The sequence below is a fragment of the Pyrgilauda ruficollis genome, unplaced genomic scaffold, assembly GCF_017590135.1.
Source record: "Pyrgilauda ruficollis isolate IOZ18807 unplaced genomic scaffold, ASM1759013v1 scaffold4, whole genome shotgun sequence".
NCBI lineage: Eukaryota > Metazoa > Chordata > Aves > Passeriformes > Passeridae > Pyrgilauda > Pyrgilauda ruficollis.
This window is the reverse complement of record NW_024525489.1, coordinates 2,416,633-2,429,801: the sequence shown is the minus strand read 5'-3', so window position 1 is coordinate 2,429,801 and position 13,169 is coordinate 2,416,633. Positions and strand designations below refer to the sequence as shown.

The window sequence follows — 13,169 nt, the reverse complement described above, 5'->3', positions numbered from 1 at the left end:
AAGCAGTAATCTTTGTCCCTTTAGTAATGCTAATAATAATTCATTTTGTCATGTAGACACCTATTTTCCCAAAATATCGAAGGATGTGGTATTTTTGCACGCATTCAGCAAATTTATCTAAAATTTCTCCCTCAATACTTTAAAACCTTTTTGGCCAAAGATGTGTATATAAATAAGTGTCAAATGTTTCTGTAAGAAAGGAGACTGTGAAGTAAGGAGGGATATCTATTTATTTTGCATAAGAGCAAGAGCTTTACTAGTTTAAGAAAAGTTTTAAAACTCACCTTGTTTTTTCTTATATGTATTCTTCCCCCTTTTTTTTCTGATTGATTCTTATTCCTTGCAGAGCATAGAACAAGAAAACAATACTCCTTATAAATTAAGAGTGCCTGTTGAAAAGTCAGCTCTGAAAAACAATAATCTTAAAATAATCCCCATTGAGAAAACGGCTGCAGGAGATGACTGTGTGTGTGAAAATGAAACTGAGACTGTGGAAGCAAGATTAATGGAAGATTTCAGTGAGAAAATTTCTGGAGAACATGAGTGTAAAAATATGTCAGGAAAAATAACCAGCCCTTCAGACCATGTCAGTGCATTGTCATTTTCCAATAGTAGGGTTTTGAGTGCTGGCTATTTCTGTGAAAATCAAATAACCACTGAAATGCTTCAGGAAGAGGCAAAACAACAGACTGCTGAAAATTTGAAGCTGATCTATGAGACAGAAAAAGAGCAAAGCCATGTGGATTTGAAAATAAGAGTTGAGCAATCAAACTCAGAGATGAACTTCCAGGAGGCACAAATGATTTCAAATAGCTCAGCTTTTGCAGGACTGGAGGAAGATACTGTAGCTGTTAAGAAAGAAAACTGTGGCATAAATGAAAAACACAGATCAGTTTCTGTAAATAAGCAGGAATTATCTCTTCACGTAGTCTTATCAGAAAAAGCACCTGAGAACCTAAAGTCTGAGCTGGAGATATGTAAAGTTAGGTTGCCTAATGCAGCAGACATGTTTGATGTAGAAATGACCAAGAGAGCTGGTCAGGAACAATTTCTTGCAGCTGAAAATGAGCAGGGGAGTCCAAAATCTGAGCAAGTTAATGTTGACAACCATGTCTTGTTCACAGAGCATGACATTGAATTGCTTCAGGCAAAGTGTCAGCAATTAGAAAGGGAGAGGGAAGTTAATCTGAAAACTATTTCTAGCTTTCAAGAGCACCTTGTTTCAGTCACAGCTGAGAGAAACTATATTGGCCAAGAACTGAGTATTTTGTCTGAAAGCAAAAAAGAACTGGATCAGAAGTATCAAAAGCTACAAGAGAAATTAAAACAATTGGAATTAAGTAAAATGGATTCTATTGAATTCATTAGAAGGTTAGAGGATGAAGTGAAGACACAAGCAAATCTGCTTGAGGCTGCAAAATCTGATGCAAATCAATTATCCAATGAAAAAGATAGTCTTCTTCAGAAGCTGCAAAGTTTAGAAAATGATGCTGTATCTTTCACCATAGAAAAAGAAAAATTCCAGAATGAGGCAGCAGATTCAAAGAAAGAAAAAGAGCTGATTGCAAGAGAGTTGGGAACGATGCAGCATAAATTAGGTTCATCAGAAATGGAAAATTCAAAACTTTCCAAATCTTTGGAAGGCTTGTTAATGGAAAAAAGAGAACTTGCCTCAAGACTCAGCACAGCACAGAAAGAAGCAGACCAATTGAGGTGTGGAATTGAGAAGCTGAAAGTAAAAATTGAGTCTGATGAGAGGAAAAAACGTCACATTGCTGAAAAGCTGAGAGACAATGAACGGAAAGCTGACTCTCTTCAGGATAAAATAGAGAGGCTTGAAAGAGAGTTGGAGATGTCAGAGAAAAATCTAGAAGATACAGTTATTGAGTTGGAGACTGCCAAAGCAGAGGCAGAAACATTAGCAACAGAGATGGAAGAGATGACTGAAAAGCTGAAATGTTCTAACTTACAAATTGATGTCCTCACCACACAAAAGGAGTGTTTGGCTAAAGAGTTAAAAGAAATGCGAGAAAGATTCCTTGAACTAGAGTCTTCAAATTTGACTACAGCAAAACAGTTCGAAGAAAAAGAGGAAGAAATTATACAAATCAAAAATGCTTTTGAAAATACTGTGGCATTGCTGAGATCTGAGCTCAAAGATATGAGTGAGAAATTGGAGTTTTCATGCAAGGAGGAAGCAGATGCTAGAGCAAAAGAACAAGTCTTGATTGATCAGGTGGCTCATCTTGAGCAAGATAAAATAATGTTGTTACAGGAATGTCAGGAAATAAAAAATGAAAACATCAAATTGGATCAAGCAAGGGAAGTACTTGTTCAAGAATTGATGGATTGTAAACAAAAACTCGATGAAAAGGTGCAGGAAAATGGTGCTCTTGAAAAGCAGGTGAAAGAAACAGAGGCACTATCTTTGCAGCTGACTCACATGCAGCATGAACTTGAATGCTGGCACCAGGAAAAAGAGAGGCTGCAGAACTTGATTGTGGAGTTGAAGCTGAAGGAGCAACATTTTTCTGATGGTGAAACCTCTCCGGATATCCTGAATGTTCTAAAGATGTCTTATAAGAACCTTGAGAAGGAATTGGAATCTACACTTTGTGAAAAGAACACTCTATGTAAAAAGGTAATATTTTCATTAGGGCAGAGTTCCCTTTGTAGGAGTGGGGGTAAAGTGTCCTCTGGGTTTACCGTTTCCTTAATTTATTAAGTTCTAAAATAATTTTAACTCAGACTTTTGCAGGTAACATTCTCTTTTTAAAATTACATTTTCCATACAATCATAAATTTTCATTGAAGTTACACAGCTGGAAAGCAGGGCATTGTTTTGCATAGGATGAATGAGAAGGTAACTTCAAAGTAGACACAGAAGTTTAAGCAATCAAATCATGCAGGATAGTTTTCTTTTTCCTGTGGGAGAAAAAGAGGAAGAACAAATTAGTATTGGGTGACTGAGTTTCCATATCAAGAATAAATACTTTGGAAGCTCCTAAGAAAGTGAAATAACAACAGTGCACTTGTCATGTGAAAGCATCATTACCCTGTTGTGACTCTATCTTAAAACTTGACCAACTATGGGAATAAAATAATCCATCTTAAAAACTGGTTGTTACATATAAGTACATTCTTTGGCAGTCATGGCACATGTATTAAAAATATTTCTGGAAAATTTTATTTCAGGTTAATGATCTGGCTGAAAGTCAAACTGATCTGCAAGTCAAGCTAAGTAATACTGAACAGAAGATTGCTAAATTACAGGAAGAAAGAAATAAGCTTGCTGAACAAATGCAATGTGTTCAAGAACATTCAGAAAAGAACAAAGTAAGTTATTCTATCTGCACTATTTCTGTGTTCAAAGCCAGATGCTCAAGTACAGTACCTTTGAGGAGGCTGGTTAAGGGGGTCTGTGATAAAGTACAGTATTAGAGGTTATTATTCCCAAATTTAAAAAAATCCAAGGTTCTCTTTTGAGATAAAATTATGACTTAAGAGTTTTTCCCCCTCTTCCTTCCATCCAAACTATGTTTTCTTAGCATAAAGACCACTGCTGGTTATCTAGACATTCTTCAGTGTTGAGAAACTCTCTAATACAGGCTTTCAATCATCAGACTGAGGAGGCAGTTAAAAAATACAGCATTTCTCTAAACTACTTTTACTGTTTCAATAGTGCTAATTTAATTCAGGACACAGTCAAGGAAGAAACAGTTTTGGAGGCTTTGTTTATAATTTGTTTGCATTTAGTTCTTAGAGGCTATTTTATCATCTAGAAACCTTTAGGTCATATTTGTGAACAATATTATGTCTTTAAACCAGTTTATGTGGTTGTCTGACCTACTAACTTTATTTACGAAATTCTATAACCAGGGGCTTGTTTCTATTGTGGCATTGAGGAATTTGAGGAGGATGGGAAAAGAACAGATATTTATGCAACTTTCAGAAACCCTAAATGGAAATACAGGCCAGCTGTCCAAAAAGTAGTTAGAAAAATTGATGTAAATGCTTAGAAAGTTTTGTCATCTTAAAGAGAGTGAGGAAGTGACCCTTAACCTCTCAAGTCACTCTCAGAGGGAAGAACATTTGGAGAAGTTAAGCTTTGATTTTGGCAGTGCTGCTTGATTTAATGCTGTTGGCAAACTTGCACTTGTTTTCTTTTAAGAGAACCTTCCTTTGCCTCCTGTCCTACCTTTTGTGTTCAGATGTTCTTTTCTTTGATTACAGTGTGTTTTGCTACTGTTGAATATCTTTTCTTACCAAGTTGTTTTGGGAAATTCAAAGATGCTTCAGATTTAAACAGTTGAATGGGTCAACTCTTTCTCCATTGAGAACTCCAAATACCAAAGAATGTACAATTACTATTTACAGATTCAGCTGCATCTAACTACTTCAGAAAAAAATGAACTGGCCAGGTGTTTGGAGATGGTCCAGAATCAACTACAAGAAAAAGAAAGTGAAATGAAAAGAGAGATATCAGAATACAAAGACAGACTGCTTCAAGCAGAGAAAGAGCATCAGGATGCTCTGACAGAAGCAAACCAAAAGGTAAGTCAGAAAACAGGAAGAGTAGTGCTGTGAGTTTTTAATTCAGTTCTATGATTTTACAAAATTTTACTGATCCTATTGCAAAAGAATTTATGGTTTTAACAGTATTTCCAAAATCTACATATACTTACCTTGGAGCTGAGTATGTGTTAAGTGTTAACTTTTTTCTATATGATGAACTCTAAAAAGTGTATTTATTTTACAGCTCAGTAAGCATTTAATCTATATAAAAATTCACTATGACTATAACCTTGAAAAAGGGAAAGCAACAGTATGTTTAATCCAGGAAGTGGTTGTTATGGTAGGAGGAGGGAAGAAAGTTTAACCAGTTCAGGATATAAGGACAAACTTTTTGGAAATACATTTGTCAGATGTGCTATATGCAAAGAGCCATCAACTTTACTGCAGAAATGTCTGTGAACTTAAAGCCAGCTGAACATAGGCAAATAACTTACTATAATGGTTTCTTAATAGTTTTCATTCTTATTAATATAAAGTAGATGTAAGAGAAAGTTATAGTAAAATACAAGGATTTTCTTCTGACAGTCTTCTTAGAGGCAAGATTCTAGTATTCAAAATATATACTTGAGACAAATTGCCCTTTCAATGCTCAACTCCTTAAAACACAATTATTAAATTTGCTGTAGAATTCCTGTGGGTTTGTGATATGCTGTTAGGTACATCTTTAAAATAAAACTTAGTGTCCTTTTTGGTATAATAGTAATTAGGCATATTTTCTTTCTTCAGAATGAAATAGAAATTGAGGCCTGTCATGGCAAGATTAGTTCACTGGAGCACTTTATCAGCTCACAAAAATTGGAAATTGAGCATTTGAAGTCAAATAAAGAACAGCTAAATAATTCCCTTAAAGAAGCTAATCAATCCTTAGGAGAACTCCTAAAAACTAAGGTAAGAAAAACGCTTAAGTAAGACGAATTACGTGAGATTCCAGATGCTGTGTAGAAAAAGAAACATAGGATTGGGAACCAGTGCTCCAGAACTTTGGCTTGACTTTGGTACAGCCTTTGTTTCACTAAAGAGAACATAGAGCCTGGAGAAAACATTGTTACTATTGATGTGCATTAGAAAAATTCTGTTCTGTGTGCCATGGCTGAGATCACCTAGAATTGGTTTCTGTGACCTAAACACAGCAGTCTATTGACTACAGTGACCACTGCAGCTGAGCTAAAATGTGGTTAGAATTCACTCAGAGAGACTTTGCAGTGCCTCTATTTTGTGTTTGTAAATTACTTTGGTGGTAAAATGTACCATGGTCCATCCCTAAGCACTAGTCTTGATAGATTGCTCTTAATTCAGCTTTTTCAGTTCCATTTTATATGGAATTCTCATTACAGGTATTAACTAGTGTAATTCTCTGACAGAATTGTCCTCAGGGATGCTGGAATATGAGTTCCACATACTGTGAGCTACTGGTAGCTGGGAACAGCTCTTCATTGTCTTGGTTTGCTTTTTTAGTAGTACAGGTGAAGCTTTACTGTCCATATACTGAACTTCTGTATCAATAACCCTATCCCTGCATTTTTCTTGTTTTCTGGGTGGTTTTGGTCTATTTTGGTGTTGCTTCTGTCTGTGATTGATTTCTGGCTCTAGCTTGGTGCTCCCACTTCAGGAATTAGTGTCTCTATAAATGTACTCTTGAAGAAACAGTCAATTCAATTTACATGCAAGTAGACACTGACTTACAATATGCTCAACAGTTCTTTTTTCTCCACTGTGGTCTTAATTTGGTTAATAAGAGCAGTCCAAGGATAAAGTCCTATGGGATGTGTGCCAGAAAACAGTACCCATGGTAGTGTCAGTGTAGCAGAGAAAGCTTTTAACTGTGCTCACTATGTACTATTTGCACACACATAGGTACCAGACCAATGGGATGGTAAAAGGTTTGAGCTGGACATTGTGAATAATTTCTTTCCTTTAGAAAACAGTGTAAAGCATTGGAAGGGGCTGCCCAGGGAAGTGGTGGGGTCACCGCCCTTGGAAGGGTTGAAGGAACAAGTCAAAGTGGCCCTTAGTGCTATGAATTAGTTGATATGGTGGTGTTTGGTCAAAGGTTGAACTTGGTGATCTTGGAGGTCTTTTCCAACTTTAGTGATTCTATTACTCCATTTGATATTATGATGTTTAAAAAGAGGACTTCAGTTATTTCACCAGAAACATAATTTCTTATTTTTTAGGCTGATAATAGTAACATTATAATTCAGCTGAAGAAGGAAAATGAATATGCCCACAGCAAAGTGCAGATGTGGATGAAATCCTGTAAGCAGCTGGAACAGGAAAAGGAAATGTTGCAGAAACAACTAGCTGAACATGATGAGCTGCTAAAGAAGGAAAATCTGACTATAGCAAAGCATAATAAAGAAGGTAACTGAATCTAGATTGTCTTAATTCTTTCTTAGTGGTGCATTGATCTGTAAAACTTCCTTGTTCCCTAAAATGTCCGCTTGCATATGCAGCTCTAGTACAGAGCATGATTCTTAACTAGGATAAAAGTTACAAGTGCAAGTGTCAAACGTTCAAAATCTAGCTAATCTTTCTTCTCTTAAAGGTGTTGTTTCTTTTCTCGGAAACAACACTGGTTTCTGAATAAATATATTGAATCTTACATTTTTGGTGTAAGTGACTTAAGGAAGAAAGGGATGGTTTTCTTACTAAGTGAGTTTTGTGTCCAAGTTCTTTTATCATTTTCCAGCAAGCTTTTCCCTCTGATTCTCATGCTTTGTTGTTAATAATTTAGCTCACCTCATGAGATGCACTGTATTGTAAATGATACTTAAAGCAAGTTAAGGGTGCAAATGGAGTGTTCAGAAATTACAAAATGAGAGGGAAAATGTTTCCCCATGCACTGGTCAAGGATTCTTTTCACAATTTGTATATTTGTGCTCTATTTAACAGGGACTGTATTACTGAATTTCTTTTTTTTTTATAGTTGCAGTGTTACAAAACGTGTAATTAAAAGATGCGTGACCATTGTGTTATGAATTTTCATATATGCATTATGTCAGTTACAGCAGAATAATCATGTTTTTCTTTGAAAGATGCTGATGATTACACCATTACAGAAGAAATTAAGTTAAAATTGGAAGAATTGCAGGAATCTACAGAAGTGAGGACCAGAGAAGCAAATGAGAACTTGGAGAAATACTGCTCTCTCATTGTTAAATATCATAAACTAGAGGAAGAAAATGAGATGCTAAAAACACAAGTCAGTTTGTTGGGTACTCAGCTGAAACAGCGAGCGAGTGATGCTGTTAGCACTCCTTTGCTGAATTCAGAGAAGTCATTAACACAGAAGAGCAAACACTCTGTCAAAGACAGAAGGTCAGATGAAGATACTGCTAAGCTTTCAAGTAAAAGGCAGAGATGTGAAGACAGCAGGAAAGACAAGGGAGAACCAAGATCTCCTGCTCCAGTGACTTCATTGAAAAAGAAAAGGAAGTGTGATATCTCTCAAAATATGCAAGGTCAAGACAACACTGACTGTGAGCTGGATGGGCTTCCAGAAATAGTGCAAAAAGGTATTTATGTCTTATAAAGGCAAATGTTCTCTGAGCACAGCAGGTGTGCTTTTCTCTTTTGTTTTTTCTCTTTTGTTTTGTTGAATGGCTTTCACTCTGGAATGGCTTTCACTCTGAGTTGGTGACTATGCAAACATTTTTGGTGATAGTGATGGAAGGTGAAAGGAGTCAATGAGAGATGTGGCAGTTGGTGCCAAGCTGCCTTTTGTGGAGTGCTGGTGTTAGACCAGCAGAGCACATTTCTGTTGTATTAATAACTCCCATTCTGCTAAGAGTTAAGTGATCCTGACAGTCTCCTATGCTCCCATCACCTCACTCACAAGGTGTAGTGTGCAGTGAGGCAAATGAAGACCAGAACTGGGAAGGAGTGGTGTCTGGAGGGAAGCCCACACCCCAAGTGTTTGCTTATTTGTGGGCTTTTATTTCTTTCAATACCAGTTATTAAAAGTGTGTTAATTTGCAAAACATCAAATAGACTAAAATTCCCTGAGTTGAAACTGACTTGCCCACAGCAGTAAGACATTAATCTTCATGAGGAGATGAATTAATTAACTCATCTTCATGAGAGTTCACTTTCTGTCTGCTATGAATGCCATTAAACTAGGCAGCCTGGTACTCCATAGAAGGGTTCACTGTGGCAGAGGGTAACTGAGAAGACTGCACAAATCAGAGCTTGAAAAACATCTTGTAAGTTCAACTATCTATTAAGTTGCCCTTTATAATTAATGTAATTGCCATCATTAAAGGAAAAATCCTAAAGATACCGAATAGCCTCAACTTTGGTCACTTCCAGAAGTCAGGATTTCTAAAGCTAAACATTATTTGCATTTCATTTTCTTACCAGCATTACTATATCTTCTAAAAGTAGCCCTGTTCTGAGGACATATGTGCCAGCTCATGTTTGACTTTTAGGCTAGAGAGATAGTAAACAGTCTATGCATAAATAGTTCTACACAGAGAAAAGTATTAAAAATCAAGAGCATCATGTCACGGTATCATGAATTAACCAGTACTGGTTTTCAGTTTGAAATTACTCTCCACATAATAATGTACCTGTAAAGAAAAAACACTTGTTTGATTTTTTTTTTTTTCCTATAGAATTACTCTTGTAATTCAATGGTTCTTCTGTGATATACAAGTTTTGCATTTGAATTTTGGAATATGCAAGATCTATTCAGCAATCTCTTTGTTCCATTTTTTTCCGATGGAACAGATGATTTATTTCCATCAGCTATTTTATTCCTATTGTGAAAAAAGAAATCCATTTGAGGAAGTGTGATTGCTTTAGGTTTTTATAGAAGCTGTTTATTTTTCAGGGTTTGCTGACATCCCCAGTGGCAAGGCCAGCCCTTACATTTTACGTAGAACAACGCTGCACCTCAGATCCAGTCCCCATCTGGCTTCCTCGAGTGAGAAGAGGCCTTTGCCTACACAGGACTCACAGAAGTGCAGACCAGACCATCTTGGTGAGCGCTGCTGTTTGACACCTGGTGGCAGCAAACCACAAAAGGTAACTTGGAAAAATTTTATCTGGGTATGAAAGTAATGGGGAAGGCTTGATGCATTCAGTATATTCATCTTGCTAAGTGAATTTGAGGACATATCATTCTTTATGTTCCTCAACAACAGAGTGGAGAGAAGATCATAAATACTGAATGACTGAAACACGACATAGGTCTTACCATAGTATCAATGTGCAAATTGTGCTTTTATTTGTGAGCTCATAGGAACAACCAGTGAGAAATCTAAGTTCAATGCAGGTATATTTTCAATTTCTTATAAAGGATATTAAAGAGCAGATATTCCTTATACTGTGGCTTCTTAGGTTGCAGAGAAAGTAACTAGCAAAAAGACTAACCTTTAGGAGTTTGAGCTTGAAGTTTTCTACAAACAGCTCTTCTTGGAATTTCTAGAATAACTACAGATATTTGAGAGGCTATTAAACATGTAAATAGAGAACATTTGGATTATAAAGAGTGGGTTGGAAGGGACATTAAAGATCAACTAATTCCAACCTCCCTACCACAGACAGGGACACTCTCCACTAGACCAGCTTGGTCATGCTTACCAGATTTTGTTATCAAAACAAATAAATACAACACAGTTATGTTTTGAAAGTGGATTGTTATTTAAAAAATATTAGTAACTGAAATTTCCATTAGCTTTGTGTTTTCAGTAATAGACACATTGCTGAATATTTTACAGCATATCAGAGCAATGTGTTCTTTCTAAGATGATGCAAGTGCTTTGCAGAATATAGAAAATTGTTCCAACTTTAGGACAGAAATAAACCTTTTGTTGTCCAAAACCTCCCTCAAAGTTTGTAACCATGTTAGCTCAAGTTGAGTAGCAAGAGAACAGTTATTGGTAGCTCTTTGTATGAGGGCTACACAGAAATATGTCAGTAGATAAAATTCCTTCCAGTATGCCAGGTTAGACAAAAGTATTCTCTTGACAATCAGCAGCATCTTGCACATAGCTTTTTGGGTTTTTTCTTTTTTTTTTTTTTAATCCAGTTATTTTGTATTAGCACATAAAGTATGTTGGCAAGATACCAAAAGTAAGTAAAGGCAAATGCCACATAGTTTAGTGGATGTATTACTTTTGAGGCCAGAAAGCACCATTGGGAAGACAAATCAGATCAGACCCATAATTTTTTGGAGCTACAGCAATAGAAAATCGGTGTTTTGCCAGTGAGAGTGAATCCACTGAATTTGTGTATGTTGTTTCAAGGGATAATTACCCCACTTGCCAAGAGTTGCTGCTTCTTACAGACATTGCCTAGAGGTCTGTGTTTTATTACTGCTTCATTAAGTGATGCCAATAAATTTTATATATACTCCTTTATGTCTGTTTCCTTATAACCTTAGAAACAAATGGTGTTGCTTGTAAAGAATCTGAGTAGTTCAAAAAAGAAAGGAAGCCTCAGTCACAGAAAGCTGTGTAGTAATCACCTGCCAGCATGGTGTAAGCTTATTGTAGACTCTTGCTGACCATAGTCAGGGTTATAGCAAGAAACAATTAATCAGTAATAATATTTTTTCATTTAACTGAAGGAGTGATTTCCCAAACATTCCTCCTCTTTGTCTAAACTTGTATTGTCTGGGTCCAAGGGCAGACTACTCCTCACCTTCAGCTAGATCACAATAATTAAAACTTCAGTGTTAGTTTTGTTCCCCCCAAGTATAAATATGCAAAAGTCATCAGTTCCAGGAATTTGTGCCCTTTTCTTGGACACTGCTGAATATGTGTGTTGATTTCAAGATGATGTACATCTGTGAATTTCTGGAGGAATTGCTCGTATTGTTTCATCATTTGTTGAAACCATTAAAATGTGTTGTTTCATGCCTTATATTAATACAGTAAATGGTGTCTTGTTTTAAAAGTGAATTAAACATTGTTTCCTTCTCTTTTACAGGCACTTACATCTACTTTATTTCAAACTGTTTCAAATACCTAGTCTTTTTACCTAGGTTTGAAATACCTAGTTTCAAACTGTTGCAAATTTCTCAAGGTGGTTAAAATGTGCCTGTCATGTTCATATGCAAATTTATTCACTTTTCTATGTGAATTTAATGTAGAATTTAAATTGAGTGCTTTGACTGCACATCGGTCAAAATGTGAAGAAAGCAGTGGTTTCTGCCCAGACCAGTCAGCAAAAAAAGTGACACCTGTGCTTTACATTTGCAGAATATGTAGAGAAAAAAATAACTACAGCTCTTGATACACACTACCAGGTACTTTACTAAACAGCTTAATAGTACTGTCTGTTCCTTCTGTAGCTTTTTTCTGCTCCTGGAAAATAGCCTGCCAGGAGTGTAGCAGGTATTTCATCTCCTACCACAACAAAACAAGAGTTATCAAGCCTCACTGTGTTGTGTATTCAGAGTGATAAGTGCCTTAAAAATATGTTTTTCTGCTTCCAATGTGTCTATGTCTTTTGCAAATTCCTAATATTTAGTCTTTTGCAGCAAGTTTTTTGACCCAAGGCAGAAAGTTAATATGGTTTTCCATTACCAGTAAACAAGGATGTTTTTGTTTGTGTTACAGGAAAATGATGAGCAGCAGTCCCAAGCTTTTCCACCGATGAATTCTACATCAAGGTCACCGCTTGGCCTGCATAAACAATCCCCAAAACCTCTCTCTGTTAATACTGGGGAGAGTTGTACAATGCACAAAGCAAAAAATTCCCTAAGTGAACAAGGATTTTCTGAGCAACATGAGCAAAAAGAAAATTGTAAGGTCCAGTAAATCTGACTTAGTCACTACTCAGAATAACTGGTGATCAAAACCAGTTTGTAAAATAAATATCATAAGTATATGGAGGGCACCATTTTTTCTTCTCCAATGAATAATGATATATGGGTTCTGCAGAGCTGTTTTGTGAATATTTACTAATGCCAATTGTCATGTAAACTTTTGAAATAATAGTGAACAGATATAATTGATGTTTTTGTAGAATCACAGAATCAATTAGGTTGGAAAAGACCTTAGAGGTCATTGAGTCTAACCTATGACCTAACATCACTTTGTCAACCAGACCATGGCACTTAGTGTCACATCCAGTCTTTTCTTAAACACCTCCAGGAATGGTGACTCCACCACCTCCCTGGGCAGCCCATTCCAATGCCCAATCACTCATTCTGTGAAGAACTTCTTCCTAATGGCCTGCCTAAACCTCCCTGGTGCAGCTTGAGTCTCTGTGTCCTCTTGTCCTATTGCTGGTTAACTGAGAGAAGAGACCAACCCCCACCTGGCTACAACCTCCTTTTAGATGTAATTGTAGAATTTTCTGTAAATACTTCTTTATAAAGCTGTTAAAAAATTAAAACATAGAAAAAGTGGCTGCATTTTGCCATGTAGTTAATTGTTGTAATTTTTATTGTGTACCAGTGGTTGATTTACAAATGGAAAATAAACTTACTTAAGTATCTAAAAATACTAGTTTCCAGGAAAAATGAGGCAAATATTATTGGATGATTCAAAATAAAACAATGACTTAGTTTCTAAGTGCAACACAAAAATCTAGAATCAGACAGAAACTGCATCCAGTGCACAGGTCTAGCTAGTATTCTGTGT

The 13,169-nt window shown here is 36.3% G+C and overlaps 1 protein-coding gene across 1 annotated transcript in view; it reads left to right on the top strand.

Annotated features, from left to right (window-relative positions):
- CENPF (centromere protein F) overlaps positions 1 to 12,341 on the top strand; it is a 34,739-nt gene extending 22,398 nt beyond the window's left edge. The window contains exons 13-20 of the mRNA XM_041477270.1: positions 347 to 2,641; positions 3,196 to 3,336; positions 4,378 to 4,554; positions 5,302 to 5,463; positions 6,750 to 6,915; positions 7,614 to 8,090; positions 9,407 to 9,600; positions 12,141 to 12,341. Coding sequence (XP_041333204.1) covers positions 347 to 2,641; positions 3,196 to 3,336; positions 4,378 to 4,554; positions 5,302 to 5,463; positions 6,750 to 6,915; positions 7,614 to 8,090; positions 9,407 to 9,600; positions 12,141 to 12,341 — 3,813 coding nt within the window. The remainder of the gene's footprint in view (positions 1 to 346; positions 2,642 to 3,195; positions 3,337 to 4,377; positions 4,555 to 5,301; positions 5,464 to 6,749; positions 6,916 to 7,613; positions 8,091 to 9,406; positions 9,601 to 12,140) is intronic.
- The last annotated feature ends 828 nt before the right edge of the window (positions 12,342 to 13,169 follow it).